Here is a 16,862-nt window from a genome sequence, read left to right as displayed (position 1 = left end):
CTTTTAAAACTTGCCACAATTTAGTTCGTCCGATATAAGGCAAATCCGGGTCGTCTCTAACTTCTTGTAAAATGTTGTTTAGGTTTGGTATTTCTTTTTTGAAAAAAAAATCCATGAATTTTCCTTCGAATACCATTTTTGGCAAATTCATCAATTTCAATAGGCTTTTTCCCTCTCTTTACAGAGAGTCTTCTCTCTGGTGAATAGAAAGACTTACTGACTGTACGCAACAGTACCGGTGTAAAACTTGATGATGAAGCCATCACAAACAATCCAACAAAACAAGCACGAGCGAAAGGTACGTATATGTTCGTAGGTATATGGAATAAAAAATCACTCATGCAATGCATATAATTCGCAAAAAAAATATTCGAGACTCTAATTACTGCCGTATACGCGCAAACACCGACGAGCCGTAAATTACATGCGATTAAAAACGTACTAAACAAAAAAAATTGTTTTCGTTCGTAATAACTTCACCCTTTCAAGTTAAGTTTCGAATATAATTATATTATTAAAAATCTGGGGAATTCCATCCTAATTATCTTGCAACGAATAGTACCTTTAGTACCTTGGGATATGAATTTCAGGTTTTCTAGTAAAGTGATTAAACGAGAAGATTAGTATTGAAATATCCAAAGAAATAAGGTATTCTTATTTACAAAATTGTTAATGGTTAAATTCTTATTTGTATTAATATAATATAATAACCAACATTAGTCGTGAAAGTTTTAATTGTTTTTTTACTAAATATATTAGTATTAAAATATTATCAATATTATATATAACAGGATTAAAACATTATATCATTATTTAATTAATAAACTCCTTAGGAACGCCTATGATTTACGACCGTTTTATGAGTTTGAGGCACATTTCGTGCTCTCAACAATTTGTGAACGAAGAATACGTAATATATTAAAACTTAAAAAACTTTTTATTTATGTCCTATTAGATCCTTATCCATTTTTGAAAATAACTTGTTCCGGCAACGACCTTTTTCTTGTTGTTAGATCTTCCCGTATGTTATAAATGGAACCTGATATGTATGTAGTTTGTAGTTTTGTTATTTTTTTTATTTTTCAAATAAAAAAGATTTTAATCTTAACTCACATTGTTTAACAAATTTTTACTATTTGTATTTGGTTTTTTTTATTCAAATTTATTTATTTATATTAGCTACTTACGACAAATTACTTTATTCAATAACAAATGCGAGTTAGGAATATGAATTTAAGCTTATCCAATCCACTAGAGACCTTTACATCCCAAATCATATTTTCCCGTCTCCCATATCACTCTTGACAATTCTAAACACATGACTGACGATATCCTGTCTTTGATTGGTTTCAGGATTGATCAGGGACCATACTCGGCATTCCAATGGCTGTCACTGTTTATTCAAACGTCAAACTAGACTGGTGAGTATCACTATATGCTCTCTATACTAGTCATTCATTCTTGATGGTTTACTTATAAGCCTCTAAACGCAATTTATCTGTCGATATCATGTTCGGTTCATTTTGGGGATTAAGCTTTTACAGATTTGTAGTTGCCTCGTGGCGATAAAAAATAATTTAAGGGAGAACATATTAGATTTTTATTCTATTTAAATTTTAACTATTGAAATAAAAAAAAATAATTCTAAATCTTAAAAATATTTATAACTAGTTTCTCAATAATTGAACATAATAATGACATGTATCTACGATAGTATTATAATTTAGGTCAACTTAATGTTGTTTTATTTTTGATAATAGGGTATTTTAATAGTAAGGCCATATCACACAATAAATTGCCCTAATGTGTCTGCTGATCACAACCCTGTTATTGCTAGATGCGGACTTTTAGTCGCATATTAGAAAACACAAATAAATCACAATAGATGATTGCCAACCTATTTTGTATTATATTATTATATTAGTTGTATAATTCTAACCAATTAATATGCAGTATTATACAAAGAATTGAGTTCTTTCTGCGACTTCTTTTACATTTTTACATCTTCTAATTACAAGTGATATAAAGCCTATATCGATCACTTTATAGGATTACACAATAATAGGTAGGTAATGACTATTATTATTGGTCCATCTAGTGAACAGAAAAAAAAACTGATCCGAAAATATTCTGGTCTTTTAAACCGCAAAAAACGACAAATTTATTGTTTTCCCCTTCGGTTTATCTTAATCTCCACCTCCCCTGAAAATCATTTGGTATAAAATTAAATTTTAGTATGCGTTATTTAATTTACTTGAACTGAATTAGATATTTTAATTGCATATGAATACGAATTTGTGTATGAGTTTAAAAAGTAATTTATTTACTTATACATTTATACATTTTAAAATAAAAACGTAAAAGCAAATTTTGTTTTGAAGATAAATTTAAAAATACTCTAATTTTTCATGTTCATTAACTTCATTGTTACAATATTTTAATATACACTACATTTAATGCTTTTATACGAAGTAAATTTGTATTTTTATAAAAAATATTATCATTATTCAGGCACAAAAATATAAACGAGATCATTTATTTTTCTGTCAATATTGGGTTTTTGGACGAGTTTCTTTTTCAGTAAAAATTCTACATATTTTTGTAGCTTATTTTAAGCCATTCATTTTTCGTTTGTATTTTTAAAAACTTTGTTAATATTGATCTCGAGTTGCCATCACAAACCTATTCTCCTTTTTTGTTCTTTTTTCTTTCTTTTTAGTTCAGTTGAGGTTTCTTCAAAAATAGCTTTGTTAGTTGTAGCAAGAAAATAGTATGAAAATGCTTTTTTGAAAAATGTCCATAAGAAAAGTTTTATATCCTTATGAACATGCCAATTTCTAATTGAATTAGTAAGACGTGTTTATTAGTGTTCGTAATATTTACCAAAATTATTTATAAAATAAGTAATCCATTATTTACTGTCAAACGGCTTCGGTCGGATAAGCTAGTAAGTGAAAGGGGAATTTGGTGTTCTGAGATTGAAAAATTGGTCTCGAAGGCGGAAGAACCAAGAAAGTGGTCAAAGGACCAAGAAAGTGGTCAAAGCTATCAGAATGCAGAAAGCAACGAGAAACCACTGCATTAGAGGTCCCTGATGACGTCTTTAATAAAGCTATCATGGCAAATACAATATGCTGAACCCCTAAAGCTATTTAACTCCGACGGTACTCAACCACTAAGAAAAATATTCAATGACATATGTTTAAACGGGGTAATACCAAGATTATGGCTGAAGTTTATTGATCTACCAAAGAAAACAAAATCCGTATCCTGCAATGATTTCCGGACCATCAGCTTAATGAGCCACATTTCAAAGTTATTTCTAAAAATTATACATCAAAGGACATATAGAGACAAACCTGAAAAATGATCAAGGCGACTACGTACATACCCAGGAAGAACTAGCTAAAATCTGGACAGATTATGCTTCGTCCCTCTTTGCAGACAACAGACCGAATCTGCCAACTACTAACCTATCTACAGAAACTTTGTCCGGTCCTCTGATTATTCGCGCCGAGGTGGAGTACGCTATAAAAATAGCAAAACTGGGCAAGGCCCCTGGACCGGATGGCATTACTACGGAAGCCCTAAAACTGTTGGATGATGACAACATCGACACTCTGGTAACAATCTTCAATGCCATATATGACACCGGCCACATTCCAACGGATTGGCTTTGTTCAACCTTTATAATGATCCCTAAATCACAAAGAGCGACAAGGTGCAAGGACCACAGACTGATTAGCTTGATGAGTCATTTACTTAAAATATTTCTTCGCATACTCCACACAAGAATGTTCAGAAAACTAGAAGAGCTGAGCGGCGAGACACAATTTGGTTTCAAGAAGGGACTCGGGGCGCGCGAAGCATCATTCTGCTTGAATACCCTGGTACAAAACTGTATGGACCAACGAAAAGATATAGTCATCACATTCCTCGACTACGAAAAAGCTTTTGACACCGTAAAACACGATGAAATAATAAAAATGCTACACAATGCTGATATTGATGAGAAAGATATAAGAGTCATCCAGAATCTCTATTGGAACCAAAAGGCACGTGTGAGGCTGAACAAATCAACAAACACAGAGGAATTCGAAATTTTACGAGGGGTGCGACAGGGGTGTATTTTGTCTCCTATGCTGTTCAACCTCTATGTGGAGAATGTTTTTGCAGAGGCACTTGAAGGCACTGATTGTGGTATAAAGGTCAACGGGTACCCGATAAATAACATTCGTTACGCTGACGACACCGCAATAATCACAGATAACGAACATGATATGCAGTTGATACTAAATAAAATAAACACCACAGGAAAAACATATGGCCTGAAGATAAATGACGGAAAAACAAAATGCATGACAATAAGAAAGGGCGCATTTTTCAGAGTACAACTGCACGTTGATAATGCTCCAATCGAGCAAGTGAAAACATTCAAATACTTGGGAATGATGGTGAATGACCAATGGGATCCTCAACAAGAAATAAAATGCCGTACTGAACAAGCAAGACAAGCTTTTCTTAAATTTAAACCGCTACTTTGTAACCGCAATCTTTCCTTCAATCTCCGTTACAGAATGGTTAAGTGCTATGTATGGTCCATATTGTTATACGGCATGGAGACATGGACGTTGAAAATATCTTCCATTAACAAGTTGGAAGCCTTCGAAATGTGGACCTTGCGAAGAATGTTCCGCATACCATGGACAGATAGGGTGAGAAACGAGGAAGTCCTAAGAAGAGCTTGATCAAGGCACGAAAGATTGGATACCTGAGCCACATCCTGAGAGGGGAAAAATACGCAATCCCTCAACTAATTATCCAAGGAAAGATTGAGGGCAAGAGAGGAGTAGGTCGCAAACAAATGTCGTGGCTGCGAAATATAAAGAACTGGACAGGCGTAACTAACACTGGCGAACTTTTGCATGCCGCAAAAGACAGACGTCTGACCTTAAGATAATTCGCCAACGCACTATAGGTGCACGGCACCATAAGAAGAAGAAGGACATATATACTATGCGAAGAAAAAATTAACACCTGTGATCTAAGAATGATCAGCAATCTTTACTGATATCAAACATCGTCTATTCTTACAGAGGCAGGAGAATTCTATAATATCAAAATCAAAGGTGGGGTCCGACAGGGATGTATACTATCACAACTGCAGTTTAACATAAACTCTGAGGAAATTTTTCAAGAAGTAGAGGAAGTTGAAGCCGGCATTCGAATTAACGAAGAATGTTTCAATAACATTAAATAGGATAGGGTGGGATAGAGAAAGCAAGATCTGCATTTCAAAAAATGGCTAAGCTATCCAAATTCCATGATTTATCAGTACACATGAAACTCATGTTACTACGATGCTATATCTTTCCTACAATATGGTACGCAGTTGAGTCGTAGACTCTCACAGACGCTACCTGCAAGAAAATTGAGGCTTTCGAAATGTGACTTTATCGTAAAATCATGGAAATTACCCTATACCGATCACGTTCCTAAACAGGACGTTTTATTAAGAATTCAAAAAGAAAAAGAGCTGTTAAAAATCAAATACCACGGTCCCACCCAAAATCAAATACCACGGTCAAATAGCTTTACATTTTGGAAAAACGGATATTTCTACAAAGAAAAGTAGAAGAAAAACGAGAACCAGGAAGGCAAAGGATTTTCAAGGTAAAACAACAATCACAAATCATTTTAGAGCAGCAGTGTGCGAAATAGAGATTGCCATGATGTTCGCTAACATCCGAAACAGATAGGCACTACAATAAGAAGAAAGGGCCTATAGTGAGGGGAAATCTATATAGAATATTACAACTGATCCTTAAATGCAAAATAGAAGGCCGTAGAGGTGTAGGAAGACAACTGTTTTTTGTTCAAAAAAATTCGTAAATGGACTGAGATATCAAATGCAGGATAATTATTTCATGTGGCAGAAGATCGAAAAACTTTTACAATGGTGATCACCAACGTTGGTTAACTCTGATATGACACGTGAAGAAAAAGAAAAAGTTTCTTGAGCGTCAGAGTGATCAGAAAGCAAGAAAGTGTAATTGACCATGAAATGAGCCAAAAATCAGGTTAATTATCTGTAAGTACAATTCCTATTTAAATGGGAATAAGCCACAATTAAAGGTTAAAGTAAGTTTATTAACGTTTCAATTTCCACTTCGTAAATCGTTCTCAAAATACAAACATTAGTAAATTAAACAAATTTTGCTTTTTTGTTACTTGGTGAAAAATTCTTCTAATAATTTAATTTTATCTGACTTATTTATATTGATAATTTAGACAAACATTATACATTTTAAAGTGGACGACTTCCCTAGAGTTGCGTTCCTGGGACAACTTTACTTGTAAGATAGTTCATTCGATTACATGAAATCAACTTTAACTTAAGAATATTCGTCAGAAAAAATCATAGGATGTAATTTGTCTTTAAAAAACAAACACATGCCATGATGACAGTTAAAATCTCCTATTAGTGAATCCATAGTAAATTAAGGGAGAAAAACCAGGAACAAAAATATCATAATACTATCCCGACATGGTAAGTATTTGGTCGTGGATTTAGTTTACTTTCAATAAACACCAAATTCTAATTTTATATGTTTGCTATTTAAAAAACATAAATGATGTATGAAAACGGATGGTAAAAAGAAAAAAATCAAAGAAGCGGCTCTAATTATGCTAAATGAGACCGATTCTGTCGCAAATTACTCAGCAGAATGTAGTAGGATCTGGTTACTCATAATAAAAAAGGAAGTTATTAAACGGAAAATACCAGTATTAATAAGCCAGAAACATAGAGGATACATCATTTATGTTTTTTAAATAACAAACATATAAAATCAGAATTTGGTGTTTATTGAAAGTAAACTAAATGCACGACCAAATACTTACCATGTCGGGACAGTATTCTGAGGTTTTTTTTCCAGGTTTTTCCCTCATAATTTACTATGCAATCACTAACAGGAGATTTTTACTGTCATCATGGCATATGTTTGTCTTTTTAAAGACGAATTACATGTTATGATTTTTTCTGACGGATATTCTCAAGTTAAAGTTGATTTCATGTAATCGAATGAACTATCTTATAAGTAAAGTCGTCCCAGGAACGCAACTCAACAGTATTGTCAATATCATATGTCTGAATATGTCTGAATTGTCAATATAAATGCGTCAGATAAAATTAAATTATTAGAAGAATTTTTCACCAAAACAAAATTTGTATAAAAAAAATTATCATCATCATATAACGGGGGTCCTACGGCGATTGCCGCTTCCCGCATTACAGCCTCCATCTTTTCCTATCTCTCTAATCTTCCTCTTTTAAGCCTCTAGATTGCATTGTTTTTGTAATTTCTCTTCTCCAGGAATTTGGTGGTCTTCCCCTTTTCCTTCTTTCTGGCGGAACATACATTAAGGCTTTCTTTGGCCACCGCTCCTCCTCCATTCTCATCACGTGACCATACCATTGTAATTGCCTTCCTTGTATTCTATCTGAAAGAGTATCTCTAATTCCTGTACGGTTTCGTATTTCCTCATTCCTGATTCTTTCCATTCTCGATACTCGACATGACCTTCTAAGATAATCCATTTCCACAACGTCTACTTTATCTCGTTCATTCTTTGTCATCGTCCAACATTCAGCACCATATGTGGTAATTGGTTCTACAATTGCTCTGTATAGGCGAAGTTTGGTATGCATCTTTATTTTATTAGACCACAGTAATGAATTCAGTATTCGGATGCATTTTTTCCCTTGGGTTATTCGGTTTTGTACATCTATCTTAACTCTGCCATTTGCTGATATGATGCTTCCTAGATATTTATACTGGTTGCAGCCTTTTATAACTGCGTTTTCAAGCCTCAGATCTGTGGTATTTCCTCCAATTTTTAAATATTCTGTTTTGCTTATGTTTACAGTAAGCCCCCATTTGGCATATTCCTCAAATAATTTTCGATTGATATAATTTATATCTTCCTCATCGGTTGCAACCACCACCTGATCATCTGCAAATAACAATGTATACAGAGTTTCTTGTCCCACTTCGATGCCCATAAATCTACATTTATTTCTCCAATTCCTCAATGCTTCTTGAACGTATATTTTAAAGAGTGTCGGTGACAAACAGCATCCTTGCTTTAGGCCTTTAGTGACTTTAAATTCATTTGAGGTTCTGGTTCCAATTTTTACACAACTAACTGCATTTTCGTACAATTTATATATCGCTCGGATATACGTCGAATCCAATCCGGACCTTTCGAGGACCTCAAACATTTTCTTTAACGGGACACTATCATATGCTTTCTCAAGGTCTATAAATACCAAATGGGTCTCTCTACTTCTTTCGACACGCTTTTCAATTATTTGTCGTAGGATAAATATATTTGTTTAATTTACTAATATTTGTATTTTACAAGATACAAAATAATACAAAATAGATTTGAACGACTACGTATCAGAAGATAATAGGAAGAGGACCAGAGAATAAGGGGAGGGATTGTTTGGAAAAGTAAGAACAGGCTAGATTACCTAACAACAAAACACATAATCAAAATAATAAGTTTGTTCAAATAATCAAAATGATGCAGGACTTAGCCGAAGAAACAAAAAATGTAACAACGTAAGTGAAAGAGATAAAGAAGGAACGGAGAAAGTACTGGGAATAACTAAATGACCTTCAAGGAAGAATTGGAAAAAATTAAATAAGTAAACCAAAGAAATCCAAAAGAAAAAGAAGAAGGAAGAAATGAGGAAAGAGTTAAATGACACGAATTTACGTCTCTGAAAAGACTAAAAAACTAAAGAAAAGCCAACGATGTAATAGTATAATGTTTGCCAATAGATGCAATCGGTAAAAATGTGCTGAAACAAGCTGTAGCAAACTTCGTAAGAAAACAAATTTCCATCAATGTTCAAATAGACTACGCAATAATGGGGAGAAAAAACATGTTTGGTTAAACTACAAAACCAGCTTAAAAAATACAAGGTCATGTAAAATAAATCTAAACTAAAGCATTAAAGATATTGTATATAAATAATAATAGAATCAAAGAAGAATTATAAATTAAAAAAAAAAATAAGACAAGTCGCCAATGAAGAAATAAGTGACAGTAAAAGTGTTAAAATAAATTATAGTAAATTAATAATATATGGAAAAACACACATAAAAAATGAGAAAATGATAAACACAAAAATCGATACTACTAGAACAAAAGGGAAGATACTATATACAGGGTGTTTCAAAAAGGTATGTCATAAATTAAATCACGCATTCCAAAAATAAATTGATTGAATCCAACTTGCTTTAGTACAAAAGTGTACACAAAACAAGATACAGCCCTTTGAAGTTACAAAATAAAAATTGTTTTTTTGCATTATTTCCTAAACTACTTGATATTTTGTAATAAAAATAAGCACGTTACTTTCTTGTTCTGAAAGCATTTTTCATGCAAAACAAACAACAGAATCTAAGCGCACAGAAAAATTTTAAGGGGAGTGTGCAGCCCTAAATCCCCCCAAACTTTTGAGTACGTTCAAATCAAATGAATTTTGTGACATCATTAGTTTAACACATTATTTTTAAAATTTTTCTGCCTCCTATCACTTTTTCAAAAAACAGTTTTTATTAAGTTACGGCCCTTTTCATTGACCTTTAAAAAATTACGTGAAACTAAATAAATGACTTAAATGAATTAACAAGTACAAAAAATGTCTATAACCTCTATAAATATAATATTACAATAAATATTCAAGATGACCCCCATTTTCTTTAATACATATTCGGTATCGTTTTAATAAGGAAAACCGAATGCGCTGAAAAATCATATTTTTCTGATAAAATTGATTTGCAGCTTCAATTATTCTAACCCTCAATTGTTGTTTTTCCTCTATTGTTACAAAATAAAATCTCTTTTATAAACCCCCAAAGGCAAAAGTCCATGGGATTAAGACATGGACTTCTGGGTAGCCAAGAAATAGGTGCGTCACGACCCCTTCCAATCCATCGACCAGGATACTGCCTGCAAAGGTATTCCCGGATTTCATTACTGTAATGCGGTGGAGCGCCATCTTGTAGAAACCACATATTTTGCCTTATTGCAATATTCACCTTTTCCAAATACTCCTGTAAATCGTTTGCCAAGAACTGCAAACAACTGTCACCATTTAAATTGTTAGGAAGAAATACTGGGCCTATTAGAATATTATGCACAATTCCTGCCCAAATATTAACTTTGAAAGTCCTTTGGTGATAAGTCTTTTTTTGGCGTGAGGATTTTCGTCGGCCCAAATGTGCTCGTTATGATGGTTTGTTATTCCATTTCTACTGAAGGTAGCCTCATCGGTAAACAAAATATTTCTAATACAATTAACATTTTGAGTGTTTTCCATTAACAACCAATCGCAAAATCCAATCCTTTTAGGATAATCTTCAACCAATAACTATTGAACCGTTGTTAAGTGATAGAGTTTAAGCAGCTGATCCTTCAAACTCCTCCAAACCCTTACGTGAGGAACATTTAGTTGAGCAGCTATTACCCTTGTACTTGTTCCAGGGACTTCTTCAACGATTTCTAAAATTTCTTCATCAGTTGCATCCAGTATTGGACGAGCACTATTGCCAGCAACTTGCGGTTGGAATGTACCCGTTTCCCGTAAACGACGATCAATGGTCAGAAGTAATCGTCTATCGGGTGTATTTCTGATCCAACTTACCCAAAGTTAAATGCATATCTGCCATTTCCTGAAATGTGTAGGCCATTGTAATATTAAAATTTTTAATATTAATCCTATTCACACAATAAATGATAGCTTCAAATTATTGACTATTATTGATGGAACTGTTTGTAATTATTGTATACGTAGAAACTAATTGTAATTTTATGGCCAACTAGGAAGAAACTGGTTTTTCGAAAAAGTGATAAGAGGCAAAAAAGTTTTAAAAATAATGTGTTAAACTAATTATGCCACAAAATTCATTTGATTTAAACGTACTCAAAAGTTTGGGGGAATTTAGGGCTGCACACCCTTCTTAAAATTTTTCTATGCTCTTAGATTTTGTTGTTTCTTTTGTATGAAAAATGCTTTCAGAACAAGAAAGTAACATATCCATGTTTATTACAAAATGTCAAGTAGTTTAGGAGATAATGCAAAAAAACAATTTTTATGTTGTAATTTCAAAGGGCTGTATCTTTTTTTATGTACACTTTTGTACTAAGGTAAGTTGGATTCAATCAATTTATTTTTGTCCCCGGAATGCGTGATTTAATTTATAACATACCTTTTTGAAACACCCTGTATACTTGGGCTGATATAAAAATTCATTCAACATTTAACATTTTTTCTATGACATCCAGATTCTTGGTAAATCTATGGTTTTCGTCCACCCCCCTACGAGGAGTAAGTTTAAAAAGAACGTTTTTGCATCTTTTTGGTGTCCCAACAAGTGTCATTCTCGGCTAAATTCAGCTGGTTTCGTATGATTTTTAGAGGTCAAATCTCTGACGATTGGACTATGAAGCTTTCCTGAAGTCATGGTTGTTTTCATTAATTTGAACTGTTTTTTGCAATAAATGTAAAACATAATTATTATTTCAATCCGAGTTTAACGTTTCTCGTTTTTATTAGAAAATATAATAATTTCAATTATATCAAAACATTTTACAAACTTTTTTGTTTATGCAAGAATTCAAAACAAGAATTCACCTTTTACGCTGTATTAACCGTGACGAACGTTCAAACGTTTTACCATAATACACTACATACCAATATTCGTATTCATCATAGCAATGAAATTTTCCCAACCGGTTCAGGTAATTTATTGCACGAGTAAACACGGGTGTTTCTTCTTATTTTCATGCAAATATTTATTCTCAAACAGTATTATTTATTCTACAGCCGGGTAATAGTTCAAAAACAGTTGGCATTGTTTTATTAATAATTATATATACACAGTTTAAATTTAATATAACATGTCCCTCAGCAGATTAAGTTACAACTATAACACTTTAAAATTTAATATTTAAAACCAGTATCTTTTGTATGTGATGAGATTATAATTGAGAATATACGATTTTCAAGTTAATATTAAATTGGTGTCCTAACGCTCATAAAAGAAATTGGTAAACATAAACAAAAGCCAATTCATTATATTTTTCATATATATCAGGATATTCTTATCTTTTTTCATTATGAAAAAAATAATATTATGTAAGTTTGAAACTTTGAGAGTATTTTTTCTGTACTGTACTGATTTCGAAAGTTCAAAACACAAATGTTTATTATATAGTAAGTACTGATGAATAGTAAGTATAAACTAAGTATGAATTATAGTAAGTACTGATAGTTCAGCTCACTTTGTTTAATATTACAATGTGACTTATAGTATAGGAAAATAAGCGAAAAAAAAAGACTCCGTTCGGGACTGTGACAAATCCAGGTAAGGTGAAGTGGGGTAAATGTAATATAATTTTTAAATAGTTCACTTTCATACGGGTAAACTTGCATTTTTAATGGAACAATGATAAAACAAAAAATACGCAATACTTCAAATATAGTTATTAACCCGGCGTCAGCCAGGTGAAAAATGTGTGAAATGGTGTGTATAATAACCCAAGTGGGGTATTATTGACCCCATTTAAAATTGATTGGAAAACTCAACAAACATTTCGAACACGAATTTATTTTTTTAAATATCTTATTTGACTATGTTTTTATAAATAACAGCAGTTTTTACCACTGGATTGAATTTGACCGCGTATTAGGTAAAATTTACAAAATAATAAAATTCCTACAAACAAAAAACACTAGATACATAAAAAATTCACAAACAAAAGATAATGATTCAAAATAAGAGATTTTCCAAAAAAAATTTTTCAAAAGGTTCAAATAAAAATATAAAAAAGCATGACATTGGATATCCAAGCTTGAAAAAAGTTAGGAGTCCCGGAACTGGATACATTCGTTGCAAATGCGATGAAGGTGATCTAAACAATAAAAATTTTAGCGTTGATCGCACGTTTGTTTAGTTTTCCGGTCAGATTTTCTTGAACACTTTTGAAACCGTCCACGTCCCGTACGTTGCTTTTTCGGTGGGGCTTGGTCACTTTCTCCCAAAACTTGAACTATTTTGGATCGTAAATGTTTTGTAAGTCGCGTAACTAATTGCATAATTTTCGTAACTAATGCTAATCCCAGATCTTCCAGGAATATACGACGTTTCTTTGAATAGTCATTAGTGTTTGTTCTGTATATTACCTGGCTGTTGATTCCAGCTGTGTTCATTAGTGAAAAAAATATTCTTAGTGGCCACCTTCTACAATTACGAGCTACACTGTAACTTCCTTTCAACTCATCCACCGTATCAACCCATCCTTTTGTAAAGGTATAGAAACTTATTATTTCTGGTAAAAGTTTATCGCCGGTAGATTTATCTATTTCATCATTGTAATGAAGTGATGATAATAAAATCACGTTTTTCCCTTTTTTTGGTACAAAGAATACCATAGTTATATGTTCCTTAAATCCAAATACCGGGGACTGTGGTTTTCTGTTCTTAATCTGTATAAATTCTGGGAGCATCTCTCGCTTGTTTTTCCTCAAAGTTCCTGCTGAAGTTAAACTATGTTGTTCTCGCAAAATTTTCATAAGTTCGTAAGAGGTATACCAATTGTCGAAAGTGATATTTCGATTTTTACCAGAAATTGGTGCTTGCAAATCAGTCTTTGGACAATATCAATAGGTTTATTGCTTATTTGGTACGGCCCATCTGGCTGGGTCCCTGCCTAAATTTTCATATTAAAAACATAAAAAGTACGAGAGTCTACTAGGGCCTGAATTTTTATTCCGTATTACGCGGGCTTGTTCGGAATATACTGCCGGAATAAGCAACGTCCACGAAAAGACTCTAACTTCTAGTCAATAGTCAAGTACTGTCCTGATGAGTAAGCTTGTTGACGATTTGCGACAAATTTTTCAAAAACTGCCCTAATAGAAGCCAACTTATCAGACTGTTGCCTTTCTTGTCGATTGTCTACATTATCGAAACGTAAGCACTGCAATAAAAATGTAAATCTATTGAGTGCCATCACTGAATGAAATATATTGATTTCTATACCATTTGTTCGCCAAAGGTCTTTTATATTACGATGACCATTTCTATAAACACCCGATAGGTAGAGGAGGCCCAATAATGCCTTTATTTCAACAATATTGGTCCTGCTACAATATGCTTTATCTTTGTAGGCTAACGCGTTTTTATCTATCAATTATTGGTGCAGACCGTGATACCTTCAAGCATTCCTTCATAAAAAAAGAAGCCAGCAATCTAAAAGAGTATTAGCATTTTTAGCATATGTTTTGGATCCTGGTAAGTTCGAAATTATGTTCTTTTCCCTCGTTCTAACTGCTTTATTACTATGGTGTTTTCTTCATTTTGTTTTAGAATCCCTACCTAAATAATAAGGATATTATTTATCTTCTTTTTGCTTATTTTCAGATTCCAATACTTCTAGTTCCTCAATTTCTTTATTTTGTTCACCATCGAAATGATTACTTATGTTTCGTTTATTCGTCGGAGTCCATAATTTCGTACTCATCATCTTCGAGTTCCTGCCAAAGTGCCAATAGTTTGGCTTGTTCTTTCTCGTAATTCATTCTAGAGAAAAAAGTTTATATGTACAACAAATAACGCCACGAATTAAAATTGTCTTAGTTACCTTGCGAATTAAAATTGCGTCTTCGTCACCCAGGTGGGGTCTAATCGGATTGTAGTACTCACTTTGACGATCAACTTAGACGAACTGAAATTGGTTCAGAATACCCAACAGCAACATGCTTTAGGAAGCTATAGGCAACCAACAAAACATCTGTGTATTAACCATAGAATTATGCTAGTTCTAAGTGTGTTGGGGTTACCATTAGACCCCACCTGGGTGACGCCGGGTTAATCGATCTTATCTTTCATAATATACGAAACTTTTTTTGAAAAATGCTACGCATTTTTTTTTTAATTATATCAGTTTATCATATGTACTTCGAAGTCATTAAAAAAAATTACTTCGAAGTTTGGAGCGAATGGTATAATTCCTTATACCAACCTATAAGTACATTATTTAAAACGTTACATGTCAAAAGTACAAAATTTAAAGTATAAGGATTGATCGTTAAGAAAAAAAATATTCAAAAAAATTAATTAGCAAAAAAAACATACTTTATTGGTAGTTAAATACAACAAATATTGAAATTAAAAAATCAATTAATAAGATCCAATGTAACCTTTAAAAGAAACTAAGAATATAAAAGAACCGCGTCTAATGACAGTTGGTTCTGGCAAAACCAGGACGATATCACTTTGGTCTACAGTGTTAATGTCCTACATTACTGGTCAGGAAAACGCGTTTTTTTGCAAATCGTGTGAACTTTGCTGTCTAAACATTATCGCATGACTCTGCAACCATTCCAACAAAATGTTTTATTAGTTTTTTGGTGCAATATCTTACTAGTACCCAAGAATTAGAAGTTAGAGTTTGGTCAATATATTTAATGTTATCATCTTCAAACGCATGCCAAAACTCTTCAGAATTGTCGGAATTCATACAAGGTGAAGATGCAGGTTGTAAATCTGTGCTGCTTGGCAAAGTTGATCTTTTTTATTGCTTTTAGCTGGTTTTGGTAGTGTTGATTTTTACTGTTTTCTTTTAGTCAAGTTACTGCCTCTTCTGAGGTTAATATTTCAGAACCACACAAAGCTGCTTCCTTTATAGCTTCTTCTTATATTCTACACTCCATGTCGATGTGACCTTGATTTTTGCTTTGAAATAGTTTTCCTGTTACCTCAGCCCGAAAGTTGTCTTTGTTCCTTAGTTTGGCGAAGTCATATTTTTTACATGATATTCTCTGTTCTCTGACCTTTGTGATAGGTTCTCTTAAATTCATGATCATTAGTATGTGATCAGAAACCGCGATTTTAAACAAATTAGCTGAGAATTAAAAAAATAATTCCTACTTATTATCTAATTGTCCCAGTATAACTTTTTATTTCTTTCAAATTTGTGTAAAATTTATCGGCTTTCTGAATAGCCATAGATTTTTTCTACGGGCAATAGTTTATTCATATTGATAGTTTAACTCTAATACCTTCATTTGGTATGGTTTGAAAATTTGGTATCTTCATTATTTTCTAACTAATGTTATTACAAAAAAAGTTTCTAGGAAAAACAAATAGACTAACTTTTAAACTAACTGATGGATTGATCTGAAATGTTAACGGTTTGTTGAGAACCACAATACACAACTCTCTCGGTACAATAACGAATATCTGTGTTGATTTTTATAATAGTTTTAAACATTTAACGATTTTGCCTTAATATGCAGTTTTCAATGCAACAAATTAATTTTATAACTTTTGTAAAAAGACGCCGAAATCTCTGCAGAAAACGAAGGGTTTTCTTTATATAGGCCTACAATAATAACTAAAAAAATTTTCAGATACCCGGATTTGTCACAGTCCCGAGAGAATCCCCGAGCTATTATTAGGCGAGCACCGAACGCCCAAAAAGTGCGTTAGTTTTCGATAAACCCATAACTCTCTGGCTAGCGGCCAAATTTTGTACCGAAATATTCGTAGTAAAAATCTGCAGAACTTTTTTTAGTAAAATGTTTTAATTGAAGAGGGGAAATATGTAAATAAATAGGAAAAAATCAAAACTTTTGATTTTATAATTTTAATAAAATTTTGAATATAACTCTAGCTCTAACTCTTTATATCTCGGCTTGGTTTAAATATTTCGATTTCTAATTGTAAAACTATATACTATGGATATTTTCGCAAAAAATTTAGTATGTCTCAGTTCTT

General features: G+C 32.6%; 1 protein-coding gene across 1 annotated transcript in view; it reads left to right on the top strand.

Annotated features, from left to right (window-relative positions):
• Positions 1 to 1,339: 1,339 nt before the first annotated feature.
• msi (RNA-binding protein musashi) overlaps positions 1,340 to 16,862 on the top strand; it is a 579,058-nt gene continuing 563,535 nt past the window's right edge. Inside the window, exon 1 of the mRNA XM_072531878.1 lies at positions 1,340 to 1,421. Within this exon, the coding sequence (XP_072387979.1) occupies positions 1,384 to 1,421 (38 nt within the window). The 5' untranslated portion in view covers positions 1,340 to 1,383. The remainder of the gene's footprint in view (positions 1,422 to 16,862) is intronic.

Source organism: Diabrotica undecimpunctata, chromosome 5 (genome assembly GCF_040954645.1).
Source record: "Diabrotica undecimpunctata isolate CICGRU chromosome 5, icDiaUnde3, whole genome shotgun sequence".
Taxonomy (NCBI): Eukaryota; Metazoa; Arthropoda; class Insecta; order Coleoptera; family Chrysomelidae; genus Diabrotica; species Diabrotica undecimpunctata.
This window is presented reverse-complemented; position numbering and strand designations above follow the sequence as displayed.